General features: G+C 39.2%; 1 protein-coding gene across 1 annotated transcript in view; it reads left to right on the plus strand.

Annotated features, from left to right (window-relative positions):
- Positions 1-24,904, plus strand: part of G2E3 (G2/M-phase specific E3 ubiquitin protein ligase) — a 75,143-nt gene that overhangs the window by 25,227 nt on the left and 25,012 nt on the right. Inside the window, exons 4-11 of the mRNA XM_070427366.1 lie at positions 7,041-7,138; positions 9,024-9,125; positions 12,694-12,818; positions 13,838-14,003; positions 21,214-21,320; positions 21,973-22,089; positions 23,619-23,743; positions 23,851-23,983. Coding sequence (XP_070283467.1) covers positions 7,041-7,138; positions 9,024-9,125; positions 12,694-12,818; positions 13,838-14,003; positions 21,214-21,320; positions 21,973-22,089; positions 23,619-23,743; positions 23,851-23,983 — 973 coding nt within the window. The remainder of the gene's footprint in view (positions 1-7,040; positions 7,139-9,023; positions 9,126-12,693; positions 12,819-13,837; positions 14,004-21,213; positions 21,321-21,972; positions 22,090-23,618; positions 23,744-23,850; positions 23,984-24,904) is intronic.

Genomic DNA, 24,904 nt, shown 5'->3' on the forward strand with positions numbered 1-24,904 from the left:
TAATAATTATACTAACTCTTCCTCAGTTCTATGTGCCACGCCCTTTTAATTATATTACTATATACTATATCATTTAATCCTCATTAAGACTCAGTTTGAGGTTGGTACTGTTGTCCTCATTTTTAAGAGGAGGAAACAGAGGGAATGCAGGGGAGAGTGGGGAGGGGGAAGAGATCAACCAATGAACTCATATGCATAACCCATAGACCCAGACAATAGGATGGTGACGGTTGTGGGGGAGGGATGCTGGAGAGGGGGAAAAAAGGGACATATTTAATACTTTCAACGATAAAGATTTATTTTAAAAAAAGGAGGAAACAGAGCCATAAAGTATTTATGTGACCTGTCTAGGGTTATACAGTGAGAATGTAGATCTGAGTCCTAACTCACATGTCCCTGACTCTACAGTTTGCCTTTTTAAAAAATATATATATTTTATTGATTTTTTTACAGAGAGGAAGGGAGAGGGATAGAGAATTGGAAACACTGATCAGCTGCCTCCTGCACACTCCCCACTGGGGATGTGCCTGCAACCAAGGTACATGCCCTTGACCAGAATCGAACCTGGGACCCTTGAGTCTGCAGGCCGACGCTCTATCCGCTGAGCCAAACTGGTTAGGGCTACAGTTTGCCTTTTTAAGATTATTTTTATTTATTTATGTATTTACTTTAGTCTTTATTTATCTCGCTAATATTTATTGGAAGTCAACTGTGCACTGGAAGGAATGTAGATGGTAACCTAGAGATCTTACACATTTCCTACCTTATAGTAGTGAAAGTAAGTCATATCCTATCTAATAAAAGAGAAAAATGGTAATTAGCGTACGACCGCTACCCTTCCCATTGGCTAATCAGAGTGATATGCAAATTAACTGCCAGTCAAGATGGCGGCTAATTTGCATACTGCAGGTAGTAATGGGACAGTGCTATTCTGCCTGCCCCGCCGCCATCCGGGCCTGCTATCTGTGACCCTGATGGCGGGTGACCCCTGTGCAACCCGACCCAGGGCTGGCAGGCGTGACCCCAGCGATCTGCCACTGGCCAGGCCCCCAACCGGCTCTCCCTCGGGAGATCCCCCGGCACTGATGGGAACTGCTGCCTGTCAGCCAGCAGTCACGCCCCCAACAGGCCCTCCTGCCAGGGATGAGCAACCAGAGATCCCACAGCAGGAAACGGGGGCCTGCAGCCAGCCCCTGTGTGCACCTGCCCGTGGGATCTCCGCGGAGATCACGAGCAGGATAGGGCGGCCTGCAGCCAGCCTCAGTGTGCGCCTGCCCATGGGATCACTGTGGCGATCATGGAGCAGGAAAGGGCGGCCTCCAGCCAGGCCCCCTATGCGCTTTTCCCTGGGTAGCCCTGGGGATCCCACAGCAGGAAAGGGCGCCCCCTGGCCACAGCTCAAGGGGGAGTACAACATGCAGTGGAGGCCAGGTGCCTGAGAGATCAACAGAGAGGGGCGCCTGCTCGAAGCCTTCAGGGTGTGGCTGGAGGTAGGCTCCCAGCAGAGAGAGAGAGAGACACACACACACACACACACACACACACACACACACAGACACACACGGGGACGGCTGCACCGAGCCTCTGCTGCCAGACTGTGGCCATCAGTAGGACATCCACTGAGTGCTCCCGGACTGAGGGGCAGGCTTGGCTGAGGGAACCCCATCCCCCAGTGCACGAATTTCGTGCACCGGGCCTCTAGTATATACAATAAAGGCTAAAACCAAGCAGCACTATAAGAAATCTCTTGGAGGAGGGTTTTGCTCTTAGAGTTGCTATGAATTCAAGGAGCAGAGTGAGATGTTTGGGTTAAGGTGATGTTGGGAGAATTTATCTTGGAAGTTGGAAGCCTAGGGATGATCCAAAAAACAAACAAGAAAGGAAAGAAGAGGACACCTTATGCTTGGACGTTGCCCATTTCTTCCCAGCACACCTAGTTTTTCTCTGGTCCTACTCTCAGAGAAACATGGAAATGTCAGCATGCATCTGTGTGGCCCAGTAATTGAAGACTAGTGCTAATTTAAACAATGGTTATATTTGGTTATATTTCCTGTTCTGTTTTCAGTCTACCTAGACTGGGATTTGTATTCAGAGGTAAAGGAAAGAGTTGCACATTTCTCTGAGATCACTGTTGATTTGTGTAAAATACTAACCTGACTTCGTAGGAAAGGAATGAAATGGGTGAGGGGCATGCTCATTGGTGAGTAAAAAGAGGTAGAGGCAGGATTTTAAGCTGGTGTGGATTCTTTCAGCCTTGGGAAAATGCAGCTGGGAGGCTCTCTGTACACTGGCAATCTGTTCCTGACATGGGTGAACTGAAGAACCTGTAGTTTGTGTGGTAGCTCCTCCTGAAAGCAATGATCTGATTCACCATATGATTTCCATTCTTTATGGACTATAAAAAAGACACTTCACCATTTTCTGAAAGGAATATGAGCAGGAATGTTGGTAGCTTATGCATTATTTAGAACCTGCCATCTTGCCTCGGTCTCACAAAGGAAAATGACAGCATTGTCATGATGGTTTCAATGTATGTGATGGGAATATAAGATGTTGGATTTTGGAGCTTCTGTAAATTGCTGAGGATATTAAACCCTCAATTTTTTCCCATCCATTATTGCAGATAAATATCTGGTATCATATTAAAAATTTATATTGCATGTACATTTGAGAAATATAGTATACTGTTAACAAAATTATTAACTCCAGCTCATTTTTTATCCAAAGTAATACATATGAAAGATTACAGGACATCACATGGCCACAGATGATAGCTAGATTTGGCTCACTCTTATTTCCACTAGTGTCACATAGAACAATTTTGTTCATTTTGAGACATTTTCATGAGACACTTGGAAATTTGGATAAGACTATTACATCAAGGCACATAGATAAAATGGCTTGGCAGCAGCACCATCTTGTATTTACATAGTTCCTCTTTTCTTTTTGGCCACTTGTGAGTCTCTTTTATTTCAGTTGCTCTAGATTCTTGTAGTCTTTCTCCTTTTTCTTTAGTAACACATCTTTGGTTATACCTCTGCCAATTCACAGATCTTCATTGACTCCTATTTGCACCCCAAATAAATTACAAACTCCTCAGGGTAATAATTAGGGTCATCCTGTGTAACCACCCTCCAGAACAAAAAGTAGAATAGAAATAGCACCCAGAAGTCATCCTTGTTGTTGCTGTCCTCATGCTGTCCTATTATCCTTCCCAAGAATAATATCTGACTCAAAGTCTTCTTTTGTTCATCGTTATGCTCATGAGATTCATCCATGTTGTTGGTTATAGTGGTATTTCATGGCTGTGTAGCATTATTTGCATACCTCCATCAGCAAACTTTATGTGTATAAGGCTCTTCCTAGATATGGCTTGGAGAGTGATGAAGTTCAGTAAAGCTTAAGCTAGTCATGCAGACTCGGAAGTTCAATATGGCCCTGCTGGGACCCTCAGTTTCTGTCTAGACCTCCTCAGGAGCCAGAAACAGTGCACAGGATAGCATGAATGAGCACTTTAAAATTGCTCTTGCTTAGAGCTGAGCTTCTCAAACTTCTTTCTAAATTTGTTATTTTTGTGGTAAAATGCACATAATAGAAAATTCACCATTTTAACTATTTTGAAATGTACGACTTGGTGACATTATGTACATACACAATTTTGTGCAACCATCACTGGCTCCAAAATATTTTCATCACTGTCAAAGGAAACTCTATACCCATTAGGTAGTCACTTCTCATTTCCTCTGGAAAACATCAGTCTGCTTTTTGTCTATCTCTGTAATACACCTATTCTGGATAATGAAATCTTAATATAAATGGAATCATGTACGTAACCTTTTGTGCTTGGATTCTTGTATTTAGCATAATGTTTCAAGACACATCCATGTTGTATGTATCAGTACTTCATTCCTTTTTCTAGCTAAATAATATTCCATTGTATGGATATACTATATTTTGTTTATTTATTTATCCACCTATCAGTGAACATCCCCTCCCCCCCCCCTTTTTTTTGCTATTGTGAACAGTGCTGCTATGAACATGAGTATAGAAATATTTGTTTGAATATTTATTTTTTATTTCTTTGGCATGTATACCCAGGAATGGAATTGTTGTGCCATGCAGTAACTATGTTTAACTTTTTGCAGAACTGCCAGATTATTTTCCAAAGTAGCTATACCATTTCACATGTACACTAGCAGTATATGAGGGTTCCTGTTTCTCCGCAGCCTTCCAAACATTTCTTATTATCTGTTAATTGTTACTGTAAGTGTTATTACTTTTGTTGTTGTTAATCCTCACCCAAGGATATTTTTCCATTGATTTTTTAAGAGAGAGTGGGAGGGGGAGAGACAGAGAAAAGGAAACATCATGTGAAAGAGAGACCTCACATCAACTTGTTGCCTCTGGCATGCGCCCTGACCAGGAATGGGGATTGAGCCTGCAACCAGAATCGAACCTGGGACCTTTCAGTCTGAAGGCTGATACTAGCCACTGAGCCAAACCGGCTAGGGTGTTTTGATTATAACCATTCTAGTGGGTGTGGAGTGGCATCTCATTGTGGTTTAGATTGTATTTCCTTAATGAATAATGATATTAAGCATCTTTTAATATGCTTACTGACCATATATCTTCTTTGGAGAAATGTCTATTCAGATCTTTTGCCCTATTTTAAAATTGGGTTGTATTTTTCTTATTGAGTTGTAAGACTTTCTTATACATTCTGGACACTAGACCCTTAACAGGTATATGATTTCCAAATATATTCTCTTAATTCTCTGTACATTATCTTTTTACTCTCGTGTTATTATCCTTTGATGAACAAATGTCTTAAACTTTGGTGAAGTTTAATTTCTCTATTTTTTCTTTGATTACTTTTGTTTTTAGATCTTGTGATATTTAAGAAACTATTGCCAAATTCAAGGTTATGAAGACTTACCCCTATATTTTCTTCTAAGAGTTGTATAGTTTTGACCCTACAATTAGGTCTTGGACCTGCTTTGAGTTAATTTAATTGTTGTATATGGTGTTAGGAAGGAGTGTGATTATATTATCTTACATGTGACTATACAGTTGTCCCAGCACCATTTGAAATATTTTTTTGTTGATTGGTTTAGAGAGAGAGAGATGTCATTCTGTTGCTCCATGTATTTATTGTTTCATTGGTTGCTTCTTGTATATACTCTGAGCAAAGATCGAACCTGAAACCTTGGTGCATTGAGACAGTGCCCTAGCCAACTGAACTACCTGGCAAGGGCCTGCCATCACCATTTGTTGAAGAGACTTTTCTTTTCCCATGGAATGGTCTTAGAATCCTTGTTCAAAATTAATTGATCTTAGATATATGGGTTTATTTCTGGAATCTTTTTTTCCTTATATCTATATGTCTATATATCTTTCCATTTCTCTTATGCCAGTACCACACTGTTTTGATTTTTGTATCTTTGTCATAAGTTTTGAGTCTTCTTTCTTTTTTTTCTAGGTCAATCTAAAGGTTTCTCTCTTTTATTGTGAGTCAGTCTAAAATTCTGTTGACCTTTTCAAAGAACCAACTTTGCTTTTATTCATTCCATTGTTTTCTTTCTCTTTCATTTTTTTCTGCTCTAATGTTTATTATTTCTTATGCTAGTTTTGGGTTTACTTTATTCTTTTTTTTCTTCTTCTTAGTTCCTTAAAGTTAAAATTAAATTTGATTTTTATAGAGGCTTTCAGGAGCTTCCTGACCAGCCAGAGGTGGAAGCGTAGTTTCTGGGTTTTTCCTGAGTATGCACCCAGCCCTGAGCATGTGTGTGTCCTAGATTCCCTCACTATATGTGGGAACTTTTCAAAGCCATTATTTCCCCATGTATCCCCTATTTCCAGCCTCTTCTTTCTTAGGCTTTTTAGTCTGTCACCTGCTTGTCCTGTCAGTTATCCTTTGTTTCAAGCTGCTGCAGTTAGTATATTTGTCTAAATGCTTTTGATAATGGTCAGACTCCAGCCCTGAGAAAGTTCTGATGTAGGCAAAACAAAGGCAAGCATCTGAGCCCATCCCCTCAGGGAGCCTCTACATAGGTCAAAACAAACAGTAACATTTCTTTGAGAACAAAGTCCACATTACCTCCTCTTGGACAATCCACACCAGGGACATGGGCCATTGTACTTAAGGCCATTGCCCAGCTGGAGATTGGGAGGTGGGAGGTGATGGGTGAGTTAAAATACCATAAAGTTCTCATCAAATATAGCAACTTGTTTTTTTATTAAGCACTAGAGGCCCGGTGCATGAATTTGTGCATGGGTACGGTCCCTAGGACTAGCCTATGATCAGGGCCATCTTTGCCAGCAACCAGCCCCGCCTTCTTGCCGCCACCCACTCCAGTTCCCCGTTCACCATCGGGCGATTGGAGCCTGAAGGCCAGGGGGAAGGATCGAGAGGTCGGCCGTTCCCTCCCGCTCGCCAGCCCTACCCCCGCTGCGGGTCACCCTCTGTGTGTGGGGCAACTGGCAGGGTGGGGACCTTGGCCTGGTGCCACCCGCACCCTCCACCACCCACCCCCAGGTCCCTGTTCACCATCGTGCGATGATAGCCTGCCAGCCGGAGAAAGGGATTAAGAGGTGGTCAGTGCACCTCATAGTGACTGGTTGAGCAGTCGTTCTGCCGTTATGGTCGCTGGGCTTTTATTATATAGGATCCTCCTAATTGTTGTAAGATTTCAGAGTTGCTGAAAAATTGATTCTGACAGTTTTTGGCAGTTTAATCGTTGCTTTAATAGAGTTTTGAAGACTCCTAATCCATTGTTTTCAGTGATGTTACCTTCCTGGTTGCCATTTTATCTATACACTGGAATTCATCATTAAAGATTAATGAATAAAATATAAAGTCACATTATTGTTTTAGAAGTAGGTGTTGAAATTTTAAGTTATTGATAACAACATAATGTGACTTGCTTACACAGAAAGAATTGAACATATCAATTGAAAAAAGCACTAATTCCATAGGGTGTTGCTGTTTTTTTTTAATTTACAAAGTATTTTTCCTATCTAATTTACTTTTTCACTGTTAGCTTGTGTTTTCTGTCGAAAAAATGATGATTGTCCTAATAAATATGGAGAAAAGAAAATTAATGAGAAATGGAATCTCACTGTACATTACTATTGTTTGGTGAGTATAATTTATATGTAAATCTTAGAAATTTGATGTTCTTCTAAAGAAGAGGATTAGATCCTGATGATTGGTTTCTGAGAATTAGATAACTTATTTAACTATTCTGGCTCTCATTTTGCCTATATGTAAAAATAAGATTTTCATTAAGACCTGCCATCATTACATATTTATTTTTGCCTAACCTTTTGACTAAAGGTAATAAATATTTGTAGAAAAGGAAATAAGTTAATTTATGATGGGTCACTCAAAAGAAAAAGAAAAGTAATTTCATACTGAAAATTAGTCTCATTTATTTCCCCATTCCCTCCACCAATTTCTTGATTCACTGAATCTGTGTCTTAAATTCTTATTTTCTGGGTACCGCTTTAGGGCTGTTCACAGCATGGAATCTGGCTTCTTCCAGAGCAAGTGAAGAAAAAGAAAGAGGGGATAGATACATACACTATCATGGAATCATGTGACCTAGTCTTCACAGTCACATATCACTGTCACTTTTGCTTTGTGCTCTTGCTTAGAAGCAAGTCATTAAGTGTTAACTCACACTCAAGGGGAAAGGAATTAGACTCCACTTCTTAAATGAAAGAGTATCAACTAATTTGTGGACATATTTTTATACCTACCACAGTATCCATCTTAAAACTCTTTAGATGCTTCCTTAAGAAAACATATAACATATTTCTTAGTGGTTCTGTAAGACTAGTTTTGTGTCTCAATTACCCTATGAGTTAAACAAACTTCTAGACTGGCCTAAGAACCTAATTCCTTTGTAACAAGAGTTAAGAAAAAATGAAATTGGCATGCCAGAATTTTTTGTAAATTGGAATTTATTATATTTTGCATAACAAGAAAACTTTTTCATTTTTCTAAGAGTTTATTTTACTTTTTATATAGAATTAAGAGGGCTATTTTATTAGTTTGTTCCCCCTCTCCCCCCATAACTAATTCCTAAGTAATGTATATCACTTGGTTTTCTTTAGGAGATATACTGATTAAGCCTCTTTAAGCACTTTGATATTACCAATACTTTGAAGTATTTTTGAAATATTTAAATATATTTAAGTTGATCACATTAAATTTTTTATATTCTCTTATTTTATTAGCGAGTATAATAATTCGAAGAGATACTGACCCTAGACTCAACATTTATAAGATTCTATTTCACTGTGAACAGAAAAGAGTAGTAATGTTACCAATGGCAATGGAATGTTAAAGTTAAAAGTGACTTATTGATAATCTAGTCCAGTGTTTTTATTTTTGTGTTTAAGGTCATTCATATTAAATTATTTGCTGAGGGATCTGGAAAGTTGGATACAGAGCCTGATTTGCAAGCCAGGGCTTGTTATTCACAGTCCCATGCTTTTTCTTGATTCATGCTCCTTTAACATGTTTAAACTAAAGTTAAAAATCAGATTTTAAAACATTTAAACACTTATGTTAATTACAATTCAGTAGGTTTCCCTGTAAATATGCCTTATATGGTTTAGAATCCAGCTAGATTTACAGTTAGCCTGAAATATCACTAATAATCTGTATTATCCCCCCTCATATTTACTGTTATTACATTTACACCTTTCAGTATTTACCACTTTTCCCCCATAAAGCTTAATTATAGGTATTTTTTGTTTTCCTTCTTTCCTTTCTTCCTTTGACTGTTATTTCCTGAAATATTTTAGAGACTAATTTCATTATATGAACTATTAATATACAGTGCCTTTCAAATAAAATGTGAGTAGCCTCTTACTTTGATCATAAAAAATAACTATTATAGGTAAGAGGTACTTGAAATTTTAGTTGTTTTATTTATTAAAATATTATAGATAAATAATTTTTATTCCAAACTAGTTTTTTAGAGTTTATTTTCTAATTGAGAACATATTCATAGTTGATGTCAAGTGGAATTTGGCAAAGAGGTAAAGAAGAAGAAGGAGTTTATGGTTTCCTGATAGAAGACATAAGGAAAGAAGTGCATAGAGCTTCTAAACTGGTAAGTAAATTATTTTACTCATTTTAGTAAATACTGTAAATATTGTCAATACTAGGGAAGTCTTCTTTATCAGTTTCTCCACTAGAAATTTGTAAGACTTCTATTTTATGTTCCAGTGCTTACTTTGTCAAATATGATGAATTTAGAACATTTGTATTTTTGCAAGTGAAAGGGAACCTAACCACCCCTGGATAATATATGTGACAATATTGATTTTCACTTCCTTATCTTATTCCAACCAACCCATCAATTCACCCACATTTATCATCAGAATTATGAACACAGTAATACTCCGCTGTTTTTCAAACTTCAATACTGAGTCATCCAGACATTCACTTTTCATTCTTATACCTCAGTTGTTGGTTTGAAATGATGGGTTGAGGTAAAATTACACAAGTATGAAGACCAGTCATTTGTGATCTCCACACCTCTGTGGCCCTTCTGTGACTTTGTGTGCTTTTTTCAGTGCCTTCGCCTGTTCTCCAAGATGAGTATTCTAAACTTTTAACTCCTCACTCATTTCATTATAATACTAGAGGCCCGGTGCATGGATTCATGCACCGGTGGGGTCCCTTGGCCTACAGCCTCTCACAATCCGGGACCCCTCAGGGGATGTCAGATTGCCGGTTTCGGCCCGGTCCCCGCAGGCCAGGCCGAGGGACCCCACCAGTGCATGCCTCTAATATGCATATAGGATCTTTGGTTACTCTCTTCCCACCCTCCCCCCCTTCCCACTGAGATGCATCAGTCTGTTCCATGTTTCCATGCCAGTTCTTTCAGTTTCTGGCCCCTGGTGGTCAGTGTGCATCATAGCTACTAGTCGAATGGTTGAACGGTTGCTTAGGCTTTTATATATATAGATGAGAATCTACTCTGTGATAGCTACTAGATGATGTGCAAGGAAAGGACTGTGGGTTTCCAAGTGGTTTGAGTAGGAATAATGAAGGTCAGAGAATGAGAAGGTTAAATATGAATGTGCAGTAATGGCCTACAACCTGCAACAGACAATTAAAATAATGTATGTTTGTCCCCCTTCCTGTCCATGTCCATATCCCAGTTACATCCCTGGGCAAGTCTGGAATTTAAGGAGTATTTCTTAATTATGTGTTGTTTTCATTTAAGATTTGAATGAGACTTTCGTGTATAGGCATTATGTTTATAAGTAAGTAGCTTTATTCAAGACATTTTATAAGGGAAGCATGTAGAGACCTTTATTTTAGTTGAGGCAAAGAAATGGAGGCAATTTTTTAAAAAAATATATATTTTATTGATTTTTTACAGAGAGGAAGGGAGAGGGATAGAGAGCCAGAAACATTGATGAGAGAGAAACATCGATCATTTGCCTCCTGCACACTCCCCACTGGGGATGCGCCTGCAACCAAGGTACATGCCCTTGACCGGAATCGAACCTGGGACCCTTTAGTCCGCAGGCTTACGCTCTATCCACTGAGCCAAACCGGTTAGGGCGAGGCAACTATTTTTTAACATGTTGAGGTTGCAGAGGCTTAATGGTAAAGTAGAGGTTCCAGAGCATAAGGAAAAAGGTTGGGAGAATGGGCATCAGTAGGGTATCTAAGAGTCAAAGGTGAGTATTAGTATCAAAATTCCTCAACTTCCTGATAGTGAATATGTGGTGAGAGGTGGCCTCTAAAGGTCTCCTTACGGTTTGGAAATACCTGTTTTCTTAAAACATCTGAATTCTCTCTTGAGTATACTGTATTGTGAACCTTTAAGAATATCTTGATCCTGAAGAAGTATTTCCATTTGTGACCTTAAATTAGAATTCTCTATATCATTTTACTGAGAGAGAGCATCAGGTTGGCAAGGTATCCTATTTAATAAAGAGGGGATATGCTAATTGACTCTCATGCCATCGCAAAGATGACGGCGCCACAGCCAATAAGGAGGGAATATGCTAATTGACTGTCCTGCCCTCAGATGGCGGCACCCACAGCCATAAGGAGGGAATATGCTAATTGGCTGCTATGCCCTCAAAGATGGCAGTGCCCACAGCCACAAGATGGCTGGCAGGGGAGGACAGTTGTGGGCGATCAGGCCAGCAGGGGAGGGCAGTTGGGGGTGACCAGGCCTGCAGGGGAGGGCAGTTGGGGGTGACCGGGCCAGCAGGGGTGGGCAGTTGGGGGCGATTGGGTTGGCAGGGGAGCAATTAGGCGTTGATCAGGCCAGCAGGGGAGCAGTTAGGGAGTGATTAAGCTGGCAGGCAGAAGTGGTTAGGGGAAATTAGGCAGGCAAGCAGGCAAGCGGTTGGGAGCCAGCAGTCCCGGATTTTGAGGGATGTCCAAATGCTGGTTTAGGCCTGATCCTATGGCAATCAGATATCCCCTGAGGGGTCCCAGATTGGAGAGGGTGCAGGCTGGGCTGAGGGACACACACACACACACACACACACACACACACACACACTCTACATGAATTTCGTGCACCAGGCCTCTAGTTCTCTTATGACCTGGTAGTGATTGAGGGATCAGCATTGACACTGTTTAATCTCTTCATCAGTGACCATTATAATGGTCATTTCAAGGATTTCAAGATACTTTAGGTACTGCTCTATATTTTAGTAATGATTGATTCATCTAATAGTCTTTGTTTGTATACCACTGTTATATTTCAGTTAGTAGCAATGCTATTGTGTTTGTTTCCTAGAGCTGTCATAATAAATTACCATAACCTGGGTCACTTAAAATGGAAATGTCTCACAATTCTGGAGACCAGAAGTTCCAAATCAATCTGTCAGAATTGATTCCTTTTGGAAGCTCTGAAGGGGAATCCATTCCTTGCTTCTCTCTGAGCTTTTGATGGCTGCTGGCAAGCTTTGCATTTCTTAGTTTGTGGCAGCATAACCTCAGTCTCTGCTTCCATCTTCATATGGTCTTCCCCTCTGTGTGTCTGTGTCTTAAATCTCCCCCTTCAAAGACATCAGTTATTTGAATTAGGAACTCCTCTAAATCCAGAATAATCTCATCTTTAAATCCTTAACTTACTTCTACAAAGACCATATTTCCAAATAAGGTCACATTCATTCAGGTACCAGGAATTAAGACTTGAATATATCTTTTTAGGGATCACTATTTAACCTATTATGATTATCTAATACTTTTTCATTTGGTTAGGATAGAGTGATCCTAGCCATTTCTTTTTACAGATTGGTTTTTAGTATTGTGAAACTATTTTCCTTGGTGAATATTTCCTAATTATGTGTTTTCATTTGAAATTTGAATGAGACTTTCCTGTATAGCTATTATGTTTATAAACCCTTATTTTTTTGTAGCAAATAAGAAGGAAAAGAAACTTTTTTTTCTCATTCATATGTTAGGTTACAGATGTTTACTATATCAGAAATTATTGTAGGAGTGAATCTTTAGTGTCTTTAGGTTGTTTCTGGGTAGAACAATTTTTCAGGAAATTTCTTTTATATACTATCACCACAGCTATTTGCTATATGATTAAATTAATTTTCAGGCTCCTCAAAAGGAATATTTATTTATACCTCAGTTATAGTGCTCAATTTTTCTATGTTATGCTCCTATTCTTTTTTGTTTTTTTCTAGAAATGCTGTGTTTGCAAGAAAAGTGGTGCTTCAATTGGATGTGTTGCACCTCGATGTAAACGAAGTTATCATTTCCCATGTGGACTTCAGAGAGAATGCATTTTCCAGTTCACTGGCAATTTTGCGTGAGTTAACTGTTGAACATGAAAGATGATGGCCAAAGAAAAGTCAGTAATGGATATGGATATTCCAATTATATAATTACTTTGTTAAATTTTTTTTCAAAGCTGCACTGAATTTATACAGTGTGTGTGTGTGTGTGTGTGTATATATATATATGTATATATATATATATATGTAGAGAGAGAGAGAGAGAGAATATATATGCAGTCATTTCTATCTGCAAAGTCTTAAGAATAGCCGTATCTGAAATGGGCTTATTTACCTTTAGCTTTCAGCTCTAGAGTATAATATGGAACTGTTAATGTGTATTCATAGTGAAAATTTTTACCTTATATAATTCTATATTTTTATATCACTCTTTAGATTTATCAGTAATAGTCCAGTTTTCTTTCATGGAGCCATATTTACTTCTAGTGTAAATTGAAGGCATATAAATTTGGAATCCAAAAAATAAATATTGCTCCCCTGGATGCTCCTGAAAGTACTGGTTCTTGAATCCAGCTGTAAACATGAAATTTTTATAAATTTTGATATTAGGTATCATGAGTGTTTTATTTCTTTTAGTCCTTGTGTTCTTGACCAATTTAATGATTTTTTCCTATGTAAAAAAACTGCAGTTTAGATAATACAAATGGAAATAAATTTAGTGGGTTAGGAATAAGTTATTTTCATTTTATCTGTTATATGATTAAATATTTAAATGTTAAGTTCCTTTAATTTTGTGCAGTTTTTACTGCAATGATGTGTGTATTCTGTTGCTAACAATCTTATATAGGATTCTCAACATAATATTAGTTCCTGAGATTCTGTGAGGGAAGGCTTACCACCAAAAGGTTCACATTTTGAAAGTTCAGTTAAACATGCTCATAGATGATGAAACTGACTTATAATGCCAAAGTTCCAGTCTGTTGTAGGTTAGTTATGAGAGAGAGAGAAATGAAGTTTCTCTTATAAATGTGAATTGTAATGCTATCCTAATTGTGCTTTGTAATTTATTAGATGTTGGTTTTAAATAATTTAGGTCATTTTGTTGGAACCATCGACCTGTTCAAATAATTACACCTAATAATTATAGAGAATCCTTACCATGCACCATTTGCTTGGAATTTATTGAGCCTGTTCCAACTTATAGCATATTACGAAGTCCTTGTTGTAAGAATGCTTGGTTTCATAGAGACTGTTTACAGGTAAGATGTTTTGTAAGCTTTTTCTGATATAAAATTTGTTGCTTACTGCTTAAAATTTAAAATTTGAAAGAAATAACATGTGTATTTTAGCTCATACTACTTGTAACTTTTTAAAACATCTTTATTAAAATATCTTCTTGACAAAAATGCCAACTCCATCTTTAATATCAAGGAAATCTGATTGTCCATATGGTACCATAGATCTGTTAATATGTAACATGTTATTCAGTAACCTGCTGTATAAAATTGTTCATAAGCCATATTTTAATGGCTTAAAAAATGCTTACTGTGCTCCATTTGCAGTATAACTTCTAATATAACTTGCAATATAACTTTCTGCTATGTGGTAGGAATTTGAAAGAGGTAATGAGAGGCAAAAGATATTAGAATAGCAAAAATGGCCCAACCTGCATGGCTCAGTGGTGGAGCGTCTGCCTATGAACCAGGAGGTCGCAGTTCGATTCCAGGTTGGGGCTTGGTTCCTGGTGGGGGGCTTGTGGGAGGCAGCCAGTCAGTGATTCTCTGTCATCATTAGGATTTCTGTCTTTGAAATCAATAAAAAAATATATATATATATTTTAAAAGTAGCAACAGTGTTTTTATGAATTAACCTTTAGTAATGGCAATAAGATGTGAATAAAAGTAAACTATTGTTATCTAAAAAAATAGAAACGTTATTGAAGCCTATTTTACATTAGGGTAACTTCACCCTAATGAATTGTACAATTAATATTTTAATACTTTAGATACGACTTTGTAATCTATATTTATCTAATAATTTTATTTGTTTCACAATAAATAAAACATATTTATTGTCAAGTTATTTACATATTTAAGCTTAGAAAACCAAGATATTTGAAATGATTATGTAATTGTAAGCTAAGATATTTAAATGTTAGAGGCCTTTCCTATTGTATGTCAAACCTGATGATAAGTTTTCAAGTAAATGAAATAACATGAAATTTGACATTAAACAATTTAATATTATTTTATTCAGAAGATATTTGAAAGTTAAAAAAATCTCAGTTATTAGTAATATTAAATATGTAATATTCATGTAGTAAAGTGCCAACTGATAGTTATAGTTCATAGAATGCCAAATAACAAAGGATTTACTTGCTTTTTAAACCTTGGGTTTTATTATTGTTTACTAAAATAAAAGGAGGTTACTACTGATTATAGATTATCCACAAATTTTTTTTCCCCCTTTTAAGTTAAGAGATATTGCAAATCATCTTATATATCAACTAGAGGCCTGGTGCATGAATTTGTGGATGGGTGGGGTCCCTCGGCCTGGCCGGCGATTGGGGCTGATTGGGGCCTTCTCTCCCAGTCCCAATTGGGGATTATTCGGGCTGATTGGGGCTGGCCATCCGGGAGGAGGGACCACGGGATGTTGGCTGGCCACGGGTGGTTGACTGTTGGAGTGCACTGACCACCAGGGAGCAGCTCCTGCATTGAGTACCTGCCACCTGGTGGTCAGTGCACGTCATAGTTATCATCCGGTCGTAATGGTTGCTTAGGATTTTATATATATAGACTAGTGGCCCAGTGCACAAAATCATGCGCAGGTAGGGTCCCTAGGCCTAGCCTGCAATCAGGGCCATCTTCTTCCCGCTCGTCAGTCCCCAGTCCGACCCTGCCACCACTCACCCCAGTTCCCCATGGTTCCCCATTGGCCATCCAGCGATCGGAGACTGCAGACTGCAGGGAGAGATCAAAAGGTGGTCAATGTACCTCATAGTGACTGTTTGATTAGTCGTTCTGATCATTACATCTTTACAGTCCCTGGCCTCTTATTGTATAGGACTAGTGGCCTGGTGCTAGAAATTCATGCATATTTAAAGGGAATTAATTAGAGAAAATATTTTAATATTGCTATTTGCCCCCCCATTGGGCAACACCAAGACTCTGCTACCTCAGCCCCATCTAGCTCCGCCAAGAGGGGGACACAACCTCACGTCCCAGCGCCAGGGTGGGGGTGTGGCCTCAGGTCCCCTGTCAAGCCCTGCTGAGTGGGGGGCGCAGCCTCAGGTCCCCCGCCCCAGCCCGGCACCATGCAGCCGCAGGTACCTGCTGATTGGTGTGATGGCGTGATGACCATTTGCATACTAGCCGTTTATTAAAATGATAGTCTTAAAAGTACTAACAGTAGTTAAAGTAGTAAAGGTTAAATGATTACTTTCAATTTTTTGTATGAGCCTTGAACATTTATATTTAGGGCTATTCAGTGAAAAGTGGCAAAATGGAACCAATTTTGTTGGGTAAATATTAGAAATTCTGTTAATTCTTACAAATAAGTGTTTGTGAAAGAATCCAGAGGGTGTAGTTCATAAACATCATGAAGTGTTATCTGTACCTATTGAAGAAGTTCACATTCTATGAGAATCTTTAAAAAGTAATTTATCTTAATTAAGGGTTTGTATTTGGATGAATGTAATTGCTGCCAAATGTATTTTATTAATTTTGTAACAGTATGTTATTTTTCAAGACAAATAAGATTTGCTTCATTTATCTATATATATATTCTATCTACACTAATAAAAGAGAAACACGGTAATTAGCGTACGACCGCTACCCTTCCCATTGGCTAATCAGTGAGTATATGCAAATTAACTGTCAGCCAAGATGGCGGCCGGCAGCCATGCACTGAAGCGAGCAGGGAGGCTCGCTTGCTCCAGTGACTGCAGACTCCAATGTTCCCCGCCTCACTTGCCGGCCTCTCAGCTGCAACTCTAAGCAACTATGTACTATGTTGCAAATAAGAAGCTAAACAAAACCCCAGAAATCGGCTTTCATTCAGCCAGCATTCATCCAGCCAGACCACAACATTGTATCGATGTTTTCAGCAGCGAGGCCTCAGAGCTAAAGCTGGCCCAGAATAAAAAAAAAGAAAAAAGAAAACAAGGCGCGGTTGGGAGCTTCAGTCACTCGCTTCAGGAAAACAGCCCTCAGCCCCTCACCCAGACTGGCCAGGCAACCCAGTGGGGACCCCCACCCTGATCCAGGACACCCTTCAGGGCAAACCAGCCAGCCCCCACCCATGCACCAGGCCTCTATTCTATATAGTAAAAGGGTAATATGCCTCCTGGCACCGGGATCAGTATGACAGGGGGCAGCGCCCAAACCCCCTGATCGCCCTGCGGCTCTGTGAGTGACAGGGTGTGGGACCACAACCTCCCTATCCGCCCTGCTCTGTTCATGTTGGGAAGGCACCCCAACCCCCTGATCAGCCCTGCTCTGTGCCTGATACGGGGGAGCTCCCCAGTCCCCTGACTGCCCTGTGGCTCTGTGTTTGACAGGGTGCAGCGCACCAACCCCCTGATCAGCCCTGCTCTGTGTGTGACAGGGTAGAGCCATAACCTCTCCATCGGCCCTGCCCCGAGTGTGACAGTGGCGGCGCCCCAACCCCCTGATCGGCCCTGCTCTGTGGGTGATAGAGGGTGGTGCCCCAACCCCCCTCCACGGGCCTTGCTCTGTGTGTAACGGGGTAGAGCCGTAACCTCCCCATTGGCCCTGCCCTGAGCGTGGCAAGGTGCAGCTCCCCAACCCCCTGATCCGCCCTGCTCTGTGTGTGACAGGGGGTGGTGCCCCAACTCCCCTATTGGCCCTACTCTGTGAGTGACAGGGGGGAGCTCCTCAACCCCCTGATCGGCTTTGCTCTGTGAGTGACGGGGGGGAGCTCCCCAACCCCCCTGATCGGCCCTGCTCTGTGCGTGACGGGGTGGCACCGCAACCTCCCCATCAACCCTGCCTTGAGTGTGACGGGGCGGTGCGCCAACCCCCCAATCGGCCCTACCCTGAGTGTGACTGAGGGTGGCATCACAACCTCCTAATCCGCCCTGCTCTGTGCATGACGGGACGGCGCCCCAACTCCCCAATCGGCCCTTCTCTGAGCCTGACCAGGGTCTGCACCTAGGGATTGGGCCTGCCCTCTGCCACCCAGGAGCAGGCCTAAGCCAGCAGGTCGTTATCTCCCAAGGGGTCCCAGACTGCGAGAGGGCACAGGCCGGGCTAGGGGACCCCCCCCCCCCCCCCCCCCAGTGCACAAATTTTTGTGCACCTGGCCTCTAGTATATATATAAAAGTGTAATATGCAAATCTACTAGATGGCGGAATGACTGGTCGGCTATGATGTGCACTGACCACCAGGGGGCAGATGCTCAATGCAGGAGCTGCCCCCAGCCTGCAGGCCCTGATTGCCCAGTTGAGGCCTGCCAGCCAACCTCTTGTTCCCTACCCCCAGCCGGCAGGCTCCAATCGCCTGATGAGGAACTGGGAACCGGGGTTGTGTGGTGGCAGACACAAGTGGTGCCAGTGCCCTGATCACTCTGCTGGTCACCCCACACACAGAGGGTGGTGGGGGGTGGAGGGGGCTTCTGCCGGCAGCTGGGGCAGATCGGCCATGATTGCAGGCCAGGCCTGGGATTTTGTGCGCCGGGCCTCTAGTGTGTTAATAATGAATCAGAGAGAGGTTCTCAAATGACCTAGTATTCACCAGACTTTTTGTGAACACTCTGAAGATACCAAGTTTCTAATTCTGTCATTAAAACATAGAAATAAGTCCTAGCTGGTTTGGCTCAGTGGATAGAGTGTCGGCCTGAGGACTAAGGTTCTGGGGTTTCATTCTGGTCAAGGTCACTTACCTCAATCCCTATTCTGGAGGCAACCAAACGATATGTCTCTCCCCCATCCACGTGTCTCGCTCTCCCTTCTACTCTCTCTGAAAATCAATGGAAAAATATCCTCAGGTGAGGATTAACAACAACCAAAAAAAGAAATATTATTGCTCACAAAATTGTAGGTCTACTTTATGCAAATATAAAAATATAACCACCTTACCCTGGCTGGTGTTTAGTGGTTAGAGTGTCAGCTGTGCACCAGAGGCTCTCAGGTTTGATTCCGGGTCAAGGGCATGTACCTGGGTTGCAGGTTTGATCCCTGGCCCTAGTTGAGGTTTGTGCTGGAGGCATCCAATCACTGTGTCTTTCTCACATCGATGTTGCTCTGTCACACCCCAACCCTCCCTTCCACTCTCTCTAAAAAAAAAAAAAAGAAAAAAAATCAATGGAAAAAAATACCCTCGGGTAAGGATTAAACAACAACAAAAATACAGCCACATGGATACCTGTCTATGATATAAGTATTAATAAGCAATTGTTACTTGACTGGAGTTCATTCATATTCTCTATAGGAGTTCCAGTGGCTTTTCCACTCTAGTAATAGAATCTTAATTGAAATAATAAATGGAATCTGCCCTATCTAGATAGCTACAATAATACCTGAATAATTATTTTAAATATCTGAATTCACTAATATAAAAGAGTCAAAGGAAGAACAAACTTAATGCAATAGAATGCAAAATTTTGAAAAAAAAACCTATGCAAAAATTTCATTGTTTTTACCACTACAAATGCTATATTATACATTGGGATTTTGTGAGAAGAGACTATAGGTTAATACAAAAGAAATTAATAGACCCCAGCTGGTGTTACTAAGTGGTTGAGCATCAACCCATGCACCAAGAGGTTGTGGGTTCAATTCACAGTCCCGGGTTGCACGCTAGATCCCCGGTGGGGGATATGCAGGAGGCAGCCAAGTCAATCAATGTTTCTGTCTTCTCCCCCTCACTTCCTCTCTGAGAAATAAAAACATCAATAAAAACATATTAAAATTAATGGAAACTTTTCACTCTGGCTATGTAGAGAATTGTCACTATTCTTGTTCATTTTGGATTTCTCCTTCATTGTTCTGGTCTTGGTATCTTCCATATGCCCTCTGGTGTTTTTTCCTCCATACTAGACACTTACTTGTTGTATCACATCCTATATTTAGTATGTATTACAATTGCTTGCAGACCCTTTAGGTTTAGATTTCAGAAACTTTTTGCTTTCCTACCACATGGGTATGTGTGTGTGTGTGTGTGTGTGTGTGTGTGTGTGTGTGTGTGTTACTTGGTAGTAGTTTGAACCTGGGCTCCTATTTGTTAACTTCTTTCTTCACCATCCGAAAAGTGTGTGTGTGTGTGTGTGTGTGTGTGTGTGTGTGTGTGTGTTACTTGGTAGTAGTTTGAACCTGGGCTCCTATTTGTTAACTTCTTTCTTCACCATCCGAAAATCATTCCCGAACCCAAGTATGTCAGGTCTACCTAATAGATATTTTTGTGTATACTTTTTCGTTGCTCTTCTCTCCCTCTATTTTAACTAGACTGTTGTAGGAGCTTACTGAGCTGGTCTTTCTCCTGCATGCCTTATTTCCTATAATTTCTTCACACTATTGGTTTTGATTTACCTGTTTAGCCTCCTTACTTAGTTCACTATGGCCAACCTGTCATCCTAAGTTTATTAATTAGTTTTCTAATCACATTGCTTACTTGTTTTGATATATGCTTGATTTGATATATGCTATTTTTTAGTTTTGTAATGTCTTTTGTCCCATTTTCCTGGCAGACTCCTGTGTCTTCTTCCAAAATTAGCTTTGACAGTTTTGTCAGGCTCTTATATAGACTGAGGTACTTCTTCCTCTCTCTTCCATGTATATACTTAAAAAAATTTTTACACTATATTAGAATTGTATTCTGTATGCCTACTCATAAGTCATTTTATATTTCTGTTTTTGGTACATAGCATAGTGTTTGCTGTCTATATAGTAGGGATTAAATATTTGTTAATGAAGGAGTGCTATTAGTTTGAGTTATAGTTTTCTGTTTCCCTCTGCATACCCTCTGCCTGCTGCCTTTGTATTTGTAGTTATTGAAGAGTGAGAATAGGTTTTATACTTCTCCCTCTTAGGAAGAAAACTAACAGAGTGAGTTAAAAATAGAACCAAGGATACTTTTTATGTAGCACTTATTTAAGTATATTTCCTAGATGCAGTAACTCAAGATTTTTACTATTTTATTCATAGACATGGCCAACACAATATTTGGGAACAGAAATGATATTAGACACCAAAGGTTAAGAGGAATGTATGTGTGAATATATAGTAAAGCTAAGAACAGTCAATTCATTAGCTTAATTTTTTTTGGCAATTGGGAAAAAGATCTCCAAATTTTAGCAGTGGGATAACTTAGTTTATCAAAGTTTGAGAACCATTAGTGTACAAAATAAGATTTCATTATATATTGAGTGAAAAGTAGCACATGTTCTGTTATAAAGTTCATAACCTAATATATTGTTAAATTATTAAAGATTTTCTATTTTTACTACAGGTTCAAGCAATAAATGCAGGAGTGTTTTTCTTTAGGTGCACAGTATGCAATAATAGTGACATATTTCAGAAAGAGATGTTGAGAATGGGAATTCATATTCCTGAAAAGTGAGTACCACGTTTGACAAAAGATATTTTATAAATAGGATTTAATGACAGTGAAAATAGTCATTTATGTCTAATTATGTAATGATGGAGAAGCAGCCACTTCAGATGGGGAAATGTAAAGCACCCCTGCCACCTCCTCTTTCTCCCCAGATTGCTAGTTCTTGAGAGCAGGGACTATGACTTAAATTCTCATTAGTTGATTTATAGTCTCTGAATAAACACCTCAGTTGTATGTAATGTTAATTGATTTATACACAAGTATAGTAGGCTTCAAAATGGTATGTATAAATTAAGAGAATCAAGATGTGATTTAAAATGTCTAAAAAGAATTTTGTTAGTACTTAAAGATGAGGAATCCTGAAATAATGGTACTAAACTTGAAATAAATGGAAGTGAAATGTTAAAAATGTAAGTTAGAAAATTTCTGCTTAATTTTTCAGTTAGCATTTGAAAATTCACTGTGAGACTAAATGTAGGCTAAAATGACACTAAAGGATTTATATCTTGAAGAGAATGATTAATCTTAAAAAACAAATTTTAGCCTCATTCCTGAGTACTATTATGTGAAAAGTTTTTATTTTTAGGTTCATTACCAACCCTTTAATGAAACATTTTAGGTCAAAGTATATTTTATGTCTTGCTTCATTTACAGAGATGCATCTTGGGAATTAGAAGAAAATGCTTATCAAGAGCTTCTGCAGCACTATGAGCATTGTGATGTACGAAGATGTCGTTGCAAGGAAGGGCGAGACTATAATGTGCCTAATAGGTATACCGGGAAGTTCACTTGTGCTTAATTCGTGTTCTTATTGAAACTTTCAGCTTAGAAAGCAGAGTTATAGTTAGTGAAATGTATTTGCTCTTCGGATGTTTGAACTTTTAACTTTATTGTATATTTAAATCTGTTTACAGAAAAATTATTGCACTCAGCATAATTGCAACTTATTTTCTTGGTGCATTTTTGTGAGGCTCTATTTTCTAGTGCTGCACTGGTCCTATATGGTAGCCACTAGGCACATGTGACTATTGAACACTTGAAGTGTGGCTGTTCCCAATTTAGAGTTGTTGTGTCAAATACACACTGAAGACATAGTATGTATCTTAGTAGGGCTGCCATACAAAATACCACAAACAAGATGGCTTAAATAATAGAAATTTGTTTCTACTACTCACAGTTCCAGAGGCTAGAAGTCCATGATAAAGATATCCACAGATTTGACTTCTGAAACTTCTCCTTGACTTGCACATGATTCCCTTCTAGTTATATCTTCACATGATTGTCCCTCTTTCTATGTCCAGGCATATTGGATTAGGGTCCACCCATTTGACTTTATTTTATTTTAATTATCTCTTTAAAAGCTCTATCTCCAAACACAGTCACATTGTGAGATACTGGGTGTTAGGACTCCAACATATGAATTTTGGGGAGACGCAATCCAGCCTATAACAGTTAAGAAAAAATAAGTGAAAATATCTTAATTTTATATTGATTACTTATTTAATACTAGAGGCCCGGTGCACAAAAATTTGTGCACTGGGGCGGGGGATGTCTCTCAGCCCGGCCTGTGCCCTCTCACAGTCCGGGACCCCTCGGGGGATGTTCACCTACTGGCTTAGGCCCGCTCCCCGGGGGATCAGCTGGCAGTCAGACATCCCTCTGGCGACCCGGGAGCTCTTGGGGGATGTCCACTTGCCAGCGGGGAGCAGGCCTAAGCTGCAATTGTTCATCCTTAGTGCTGCTGAGGAGGCGGGTGGGGCTCCCGCCACCACCGCTGTACTGGCAGCCATCAGCCTGGCTGAGAGGAAACTGATAAGAGAGAGAACAAATATGGGCTTGGTAGTGAGTCTGGGTCCTGAGGAGCTGCACAATACCTGAATTGTCTGAGCAAGCATTTTGTAGGAAATAATTCCTCATCTTGGATAAGAAAGATAATATGTTAGGTAAGGTAATATATTTACTGAATGCCTCTTCCATATTAGATACACTGGCATAGTAATTGCCAAATATAAAAAAAAAATGTTCCCTTCTTTAATCATAGTCTTTCTGATGTTTATGTGTATGTGCATGTTCATATACACGTTGATACTTAGAGAATATTTAATGAAAATTTTAAACATAAATAATGAAATCGAAAAATATTCTTTAAGAAAAAGTAATGCAGTAACAATGCAGATAATCTATTTTTCTTCCTTTGGGTTTGTTTTGTGTGTGAGGTGGACAGTGAGGCCTGTGGCAGTGTGGGAATTTGACTAAGTTAATATCAAAATGTCAATATTTGCTTCTCTTTATCTCCTCAGCAAATGGGAAATAAAGCGTTGTCAATCTTGTGGTTCTAGTGGAACACATTTAGCCTGTTCCTCACTACGATCATGGGAACAAAATTGGGAGTGTTTGGACTGTAGAGGTATTACCTACAACTCAGGTAACATTTTGTAATTTTGAATAAAGATGTTCTTATTTAAATGCATATTATTTAAAAGATTCTACCTATATTTCTGTTAATGCTCACACTGGATTTTAAATCTGCAGGGGGTTTCCAAAAAGCCAAAAAACATACATTACCCAACACTAACAATGTTGGAATAAATGATTGCTTGTTGGAAGAATCGTCACCTAAATTACCCAGACAGTCACCTGGAGCCCAGCAAAAAGATCTGCTGAGGTGTGTATTTTGAATTGGAGAAAAATATAAAACACTATTCTGAAAAAATTAATAGGAAGTGGCTGTATACACTTAGAATGCTAGCTGATCTTTACAGTAGTCTGGAAAAATGTTTTTCAAACAGCAGGACCCAACATTTGATCATGAAATCATGCAGTCAGCACTTATAAAAGAAAATGAAACAGGATAGACTAGAATATAAAGTATCATATTGCACTGCAAATAGAAAGAATGTGTGTAAAATAATTTTAGTATTTAATTGTATATGGGCTCATGATGTAGAACACATTTTTATTATAGATAATTTTCAAGATACTTTGAAAACACATATTTGGAAAGTGTGCTTAAACTGTTATTTGGTTATAGAGTTAGGAAATTAAATAACATGAATATCATGTTACTTTGTTAAAAGAAGGAATTATATTTAATATAGAGTTAACTTTATTTTGTAATTATTTGCTTAATACTATAATACTCACTATAAGTATCAGATAAAATGTCGTCTTTGTAGGAAGCTTAAGGCATATGGACAAGTATTTTTTTGTTAATACCTAACTTTTCATAAGACAGCAAAATGAGTAACTTTGCAAATCATTCTTAACCATTTAAATAAGACTAGAATTACATCTTCATACTGTGTTAGGTATTTGTCCAACTGAAGTTAGGATTTTTAAGTATATGTATAGCTTAATAAAAGAAAGTTCATAGAGCCTTGTTGTTGCCAATAGGGAAAAAATAGACATAAGTAATATTAGTAGCTAAGCATGAGGAAGTACTTTCTTATTAAAAATAATACCAAGTTAAAATTTAGAAGGACGAGAGAATTTTTGTGAAAATATTTGATAACTAGATTTTCAAATAGAAGTGATACTATTTAAGAAGTGAAGAATTGCTGTTTTAAAATACCACTGTATTAACTGA

Source organism: Myotis yumanensis, unplaced genomic scaffold (assembly GCF_028538775.1).
Source record: "Myotis yumanensis isolate MYYU_CA2020_CCGP unplaced genomic scaffold, mMyoYum1.0.hap1 SCAF_1, whole genome shotgun sequence".
Lineage (NCBI taxonomy): Eukaryota > Metazoa > Chordata > Mammalia > Chiroptera > Vespertilionidae > Myotis > Myotis yumanensis.